Source organism: Arachis hypogaea, chromosome 16 (assembly GCF_003086295.3).
Source record: "Arachis hypogaea cultivar Tifrunner chromosome 16, arahy.Tifrunner.gnm2.J5K5, whole genome shotgun sequence".
In the NCBI taxonomy this organism is placed as follows: Eukaryota; Viridiplantae; Streptophyta; class Magnoliopsida; order Fabales; family Fabaceae; genus Arachis; species Arachis hypogaea.
This window is the reverse complement of record NC_092051.1, coordinates 21,537,891-21,545,126: the sequence shown is the minus strand read 5'-3', so window position 1 is coordinate 21,545,126 and position 7,236 is coordinate 21,537,891. Positions and strand designations below refer to the sequence as shown.

At 39.7% G+C, this 7,236-nt stretch overlaps 1 protein-coding gene across 1 annotated transcript; it reads right to left on the bottom strand.

The window, feature by feature from the left end:
• Positions 1 to 2,422: 2,422 nt before the first annotated feature.
• LOC112756837 (uncharacterized) lies at positions 2,423 to 4,354 on the bottom strand. Its single transcript, XM_025805452.1, has 4 exons — positions 4,118 to 4,354; positions 3,944 to 4,006; positions 3,460 to 3,625; positions 2,423 to 3,246 (listed from the first exon to the last, which is right to left on the bottom strand). Exons 1-4 carry the CDS (start codon positions 4,352 to 4,354, stop codon positions 2,423 to 2,425), a joined length of 1,290 nt encoding a protein of 429 aa, XP_025661237.1.
• Positions 4,355 to 7,236: the final 2,882 nt, after the last annotated feature.

Sequence of the window (7,236 nt, the reverse complement as noted above, 5' to 3'; positions counted from 1 at the left end):
TTCACCTTCCGGTTGGTGAATGTGCTGTGACACTGGAAGACGTAGCTATGATCTTCGGTCTTTTGACCGACGGTCTTCCAGTCACAGGGATGACTCTGAGTAGTTTTGAAGCCTTAGAGGCGGAGTGTCTGCATCAATTTGGGGTCGCACCGAGAAAGTCGGATTGTAGAGGAAGCGGCATAAAACTGACGTGGCTACGGGATTTAAAAGAACAGTTACAGTTGACTGATGAAAATATTATACAGGTATACGTCAAGTGCCACATCATGCTGTTGATCGGCACGATCTTGTTTGGAGACAAGTCTGGGACATCTGTCCACTGGAAGTTTCTGCCTCTGCTCAGTGATTTTGCCAGTATCGGACAGTACAGTTGGGAATCAGCATGCCTAGCACACCTGTACAGGGCGTTATGCAGGGCATCACGTTTTGACTGTAAGGAAATCGATGGTCCGCTAACGCTTCTGCTCTGTTGGGCTTGGATTCGCCTACCATATCTAGCGCCGGTTCCTAGGAAACCCAGCAGTTTTCCACTTGCAAACAGGTAACATTATCTTACATTTACCTTGTATCTTCATATTTAGAATCCAATTGTGTTAATGAGATAAGTCATATTAAGTGACGTAACTGGGAGCGTGGAGATCGAGTCTATAGATATCTTAAGCTTCCTCATTTTAGGAAGGCCCTGGATGATCTTCAGGAAGGCCAGGTGTGTTTTCATTAACGTAGTATTTGGTTCAGGTTTAGTGATATAGTTATGTGGATTGTGATCATCTGTTTGGTTTATTGTTACCAGTTTTTGTGGGTTGCATATTCTGTTGATCGGATTGATCCGGACATAATTCCTGCAGACATCTACATACACTCGGTGATTTGGAGTGCAACAGTGCCATTGGTATCTTTTGAATGTATTGAATGGCATGCTACCGACAGGTTTAGACGACAGTTCGGTTTCGTTCAGGGAGTTCCTCATCAGGAACGGAATCTAGACCGGGCACACGGAGAAGTCTTGACTGGTCCTAAGAATCAGAACTGGGCCACAGCCATGACTCATTCATTTTGGGTGATGCAATGGACAAACAGGTATAATCACGTTCTTACTGAGCTTTCCATGGCTCCACAGCATCCATTAGATACTTACATGTACTGGTACCGTTCAAAGTATGGCAATCACTTGAACTTGTCTGATCTTGTGGTCCAAGAGAATGTTGAGGGTGACCAGGTTATGGATGATGAAAACGAAGAGGAGGAGCCACAGTCACCGCCGCCTCCATCTCCACCTCCACCTCTACTTCCACCTCCACCGCCAGAAGAACAACGGCATTCCACAAGCCAATATGTACCTCAGACACAGTTTACTACGTCGTTCCCAATACATCAGCAGCATTGGAGTACGCCACAGTTTGACTCAGGCGACGGAGGTTCTTTTAGCCAGTTGCTTGGGTTCAAGGCCTCAGATGCCGGCCAAGCACAACATGGCCATCAGGCCAACTTCATGGCGGGTAGGCATTCGTTTGATTCGAGGTATCCATTTCTCACTTACTCGGGTGCTTCTGGAGGGTTTGTATCTGGTGATTCTAGTCGGAGTAACGGTGGTCGAGGAGTTCTTAATAGTCAAAACTCTCACCGTGTTTCGATGACTCTGATTGAAGAAAATGCTAAGACAACTGAGCATGAGACTGATGAGTACTTAGTGGATGAGCTAGATGATGAGGAAGAAGAGGAGGATGAAGACGAGGACACGGAGGAGGAAGAAGATGAGGACATGGACCAGGATGAAGAATCCCGTAATGACGCAAGTACAATATTGCTTTAGTTTTTTGGTCAATTGATGTTATCATAGTACTGTATGGTTTGTTGCGTAGGATTGATTAAATTATATACTTGTTTGGTCAATTGATGATATTATACTCATATATGGTATGTTGGTTAAGGTTGATTATACTATATACTTGCTTGGTTTGATTGCATTATATACAGGTGACAAAACGCCTCCAGATGAGACAGGCAAAGGCTACAATCCTAGGATTGATCCACCGCGTTGTAGCGCGGGTCGATACACGCCATCTGTGTTCAAAAAAGCCGCGAAGAAGCAAGAACCTGATGAACATTGGAAAGTGGACACAGAGAAAGTAGTTGTGGTGTATTTAGTTTTCTCTATGTATCAGTTATCTTTCGTCAAGTATACTTTAACTATTTATGTATTTCTAAACTTTCCTAAGTACTAACTAAGTATTGTATGTTTCAGTTGAATTTCCTAAATTTCATTAACAATTATATGTATGATGACTTTGCATGTGATGCTTTACTTGGACGTAGGTTACAATGATTCAATTATCATAAAGTACATTGACATAGGTTACAATGTTTCAATTATCATAAAGTACATGTACATAAGTTACATTTTTTCATATATCATATAAAACTACTGCGCATTATGGTCAGTACCTGGACCACCTCCCTGACGGCATCTACTACGACTGTGTCCCTCAGCCCCACATTGCCTACATCGCCTCAGACGATGTAACATGCGTGTGTCCATCTCATTCAAGAAGCGCGTCATCCTCGGGCGACCTTTGGAAACGCGTCTCAGGTACGAATTTGGTACGAATCGAGGACCATTGTAAGAAGGCCACGTAGTTGGATTCCCGAGTGGCCTAAACCTAGCCCGATAAACGCGTCTAACTTGATCCATCTTAAAAACGTCATGCACATACACCTGCCAATCTAGTCGTTGATTTGCACAATATGAAAACACATGTCGGCAAGGAATCCGATTCACCTGGAACTCACCACAGTCACATCGTTGACGACGGAGGTCAACAGCATACTCCACTCCACTTGGCATCTCACGCACTTCAAAGACCTCATTTTGTCTGTTGAAACAATTAACCTGAATGTTTCCTGATGCAAGTTGATTTGCATGAATTTTGGAGGTCACATGCTCAGAAAAAACATGGCCAGCATTAATCTGAGCCTCCGCCTCGACTCTTTTCCGTGTGAACAACTCATTAAGTCTGTAGAATGTTGCTTTCACAAGTTCAGTGATGGGGAGATTGCGTGCACCCTTCAAGACTGAGTTGATGCATTCCACTAGATTAGTTGTCATGTGACCCCATCGGTAACCACCGTCGAATGCCAACGCATACTGTTCACGGGGAATACGGTTTAACCAGTTATTGTACGCCTCGCCTCGCTCTCGTAAACGCTGATAACGCACTTTATACTCGCGAACCGTCCTCGAATATCCTGCACAATATCAGATACCAGACAAAAAATAAGTTTCACGATGTTTAGATTGTTCGCAGCTATGTTAATAATGAACTTTGAAGTACTTAATGTTACCTATATTGACGACAAGCTTTTGCAGGTACGGTGCCTTGAATTTTCTCATAAAGTTTGACTCTATATGCCTGATGCAAAACATGTAGAAAGCTCTAGGAGGTGACTAAGCTCCGTTACTGCGTTCCACAGCTGCATTTATGGACTCATGTCGGTCCAATATAAGTCCCATACCATCCCGAGTCACAACATGTTGACGCAGGTTACTAAGAAAAAAGTGCCACGCATCAGAAGTCTCTCCTTCGACAATAGCAAATGCAATCGAGACGATATTGTTGTTACCATCCTGCGAAACAGCCACTAACAAGCAACCCTTATACTTTCCGTACAAGTGAGTCCCGTCCACCTAGACAACTGGCTTACAATGTCTGAATGCTCTAATGCAGGGGTAATAGCTCCAGAAGACTCGATGCAATACCCGGATATCACTTACCAAGTCATCCCCTTGATATGCATGCATAGTCTCAAAATGTACGACAGCTGATGGCTCCTTATGACACATGGCCTCGAACCATATGGGCAACGCTTTGTAGGATGCTTCCCAACCTCCAAATATTTTTTCAACTCACTTTTGCTTAGCTAACCAAGCTTTCTGATAACTGACGGTGTAGTTGAACTTTGACTGCACTTCAGCAATAACTGATTTTACCTTTAACGAGGGGTCAACCTAAACCAACGGCTTTATGGCTTTTACAATTGTATTTGAATCTAGCTTCGAATGATCCTGAGAAATGGTTGCTCTGGTACAAGTGTGATTGCCGTTGTACCTCCTAATAACCCAACAGTACTTTCTGCTGATCATGCTAACTCTGATAAGCCAATCACACCCTGACCCGTATTGTGTACACTTTGCATAAAATGTCAAAGGCTCCGACTTATACACACGGTAGTCTACACTTCTTCGGAGGGTATACTCCTTCATCGCCTTAATAATAGCTTCCCTAGAACTGAATTCCATCCCCACGGCGAATTCACCATCTGCGACAAAAGAAACTTCTGCCAGGACGGCAGCCATACCATAAGTATTTAATACACGATTGTTTAATGAGCAAAATTAAAAGTAAATCAGTACTGACAACATCAATAATGATATAAATAAGCTTTACATTACGTTGTTATCTCAATCTCAATAAAATAAAAACACAAACACATTAATATATACTGTTAATTAATACAAATTAACTAAATAACAAAAAATAAATACTAATCGCCTAGATAACTAAAAATAAATACTATAACAAATGCTCATTAATAAACCCTAATTAAATAAATAACTAAATAAATACAAATTAACTAAATAACTAAAAATAAATACCAATCGCCTAAATAACTTCCTAAATACTATAATAAATACTTATTTATAAATCCTAATTAACTAAATAACTACATAAATACTAGTTCCTAAATACTAAAGAACTCAAAATATTCTTATCTTAAACTTGACTAAATAAACTCTTTTACAAATACTAATTGAGTACCTGTATTCATATAATCCGGAAACTTTGAAGCATGCATGGCTTCCAAATTCAAAACTCGCATGAAAGATGGCTCCTCAAATGGTACTTCGTTTGCGAGTGCATTTGCCACATTTTTCACATTTTTCACATTCGGAGCCACAGTGCCGTCACCTTGATCTTCATCTCCATCTGGACCAACAACTTCGTAATTGCTTTCGAACTCTTCCTTACTGTCACTATTGTAGTCTTCCCGTAAAATATTTCGGTCTGCCTCAGATTGTTTGAATTCAATGTACAACTCGATGAACGCGATTTGAGCACGACTTTCAATATACATTGAAAACATCTCTTGCATGCTCGCTTCGTCCGTTATATATTTGGTCTGAAATTGAACAAATCCACCAAATACTGGTACGGGATATCTGTACAAAATACATGATATTTTTCTAGACATTCCAGAATCTATCTTCTCACAAATCACACCTTTAAGCTCTTCAAATGAAATTGTGAAGGGAATAACAACATCTAATGGATCTTCACAAACAAATTTTACTCCTTCCGACATCTGCTACAAAATCTGACCAAAATAATACACTTTCAAAAGAACTCTATCATCCATTTCTCTCACTCATATAAACGGAAACTGAAATTTCACTATCAACTTTCTTTTTTCCAACACAACCAGATCCACACTGGACCATGAGAAAGAAGAAGAGAACTCGAAGAATATGAAGAAGAATGGATCTGGTCGGCTGAATGCGATTTATGGACCTTCGCATTTATATATATACCCATACAACTCGGACCAAGCGACTTGTTTACCCTAATTCAAAATATACATATAATAATGAAAACGGACCATCCGATTTCATTCTGCGAAAATTAAAAAAAAAGTTTCATGCACAATTCGGACCCAGCGAGTTGTTGATCCTAATTTAAAAAATAATTAATAATCAAAACGGACCCTCCGATTTCATTCACATAAAAAAAATCTAAGCATGCACAAATTGCATGGTCTGATAAGCTTTATGTGAATGTCCAGATCTCCTCTCCATACAAAACGGACCCTCCGATTTGCTAACAAAATTTTAAAAACAATTAAATCGGATGGTCCGACTTTTTAACACCATCTCTGAGAAAAAGCTGTCCCACATATTAGGGCTGCACACGGATCGGATCGGATCGGATATAGCCTAAAATTCTATCCGATCCGCACTGTACTCATCGGATCGGATCGGATACGATATCCGCATTTTTTCAGGCTGGATCCGATCCGCATACTTGCGGATCGGATATCGGGTATATCCGCATAATTCAAAAAAACTATTTTAAGATTTTGTTTGGCTGTTTTTACAAAAAAAAAAATATCCAGAAAATTTATTTTTCACCTGTTTAAGCCTATTTACTTCTAAAATATTATCAATAAAAGTTCTCTTGAATAACAAAAACAAAATAATAACACAATATTTAAGTTTAATTACTCTAAGTTGAAGTACAACATAAAAAATTAAAAACAAGATATAAAATTCATAAAATAACACACTAAAATTCATATTACATTAGGGTTTACTTTCTTAAACTATGTTATTTATTTGAGATGTGCGGATATATGGATTTGCGGATCGGATCCGCGGATATCACTGCCAAATCCGCAATCCGATCCTACCATAGTGTGGATCGGATCTGATCCGATCCGATGACTCTGCGGATCGGATAATATCCGCAAAATTCGGATCGGATGCGGATAATTACCGTGGATATGCGGATATTATTCGATCCATGTGCAGCCCTACCACATATTGGTATAGCACCTCTATGATCCATAACCCGGCACAACACATTCACACCTTCCATAACCAAAAAAATAGTTTAGCTTTGAGCATTTCGAAATTTTAATATGATGTGACATATTTATGAATTGTATATACATGCACAGGGGTAAGACCAAGAAAAGTTACTTTCACCAGCAGTCGGTAAGTCCAACTCCAACTCCATCATCACCCATCACAATCCAAAGTGAGAGAAGCCATTTGAATATTCTGCACTTGCTCCTCCTTGGCTACCTCATATACTTATTTCAATGTTGAAAATGAAGTTTATTTATTTTAATCTTTATTTGTCACAATCTCCACCAAGGAAAACCCACTTTTACATTTGTTAAAGAATAAAGTAGCCCTGGACCACACTTCTCCACCAACCTACACGGAGTAGTTATAATTTTTTCCAACCTTTATTGAAACTTTGACAACAAAAAAATTAAAAATAGTGTTGTACGGACGACACAAACATCTCAGATATCAGACTCTGAAAAATCAAAATCACACATGCAAAACAAAGAATGCAATCTTAGCATAACAATTTCATTGGCTCATCAGTAAGTCAAAGCCTAACGTTTGTTAAAAGATGCTGGAAAAAGGATCCGTGAAGTCCACTCAAAAGC

Coding starts and splice junctions, on each gene's coding strand:
- LOC112756837 (XM_025805452.1), bottom strand. CDS start 4,354: ATGGCTGCCGTCCTGGCAGAAGTTTCTTTTGTCGCAGATGGTGAATTC. Junction 3,626..3,943: donor AGTCAAAGTTCAACTACACC/GTCAGTTATCAG, acceptor GCTGTTTCGCAG/GATGGTAACAACAATATCGT. Junction 3,247..3,459: donor AAATGCAGCTGTGGAACGCA/GTAACGGAGCTT, acceptor GATATTGTGCAG/GATATTCGAGGACGGTTCGC.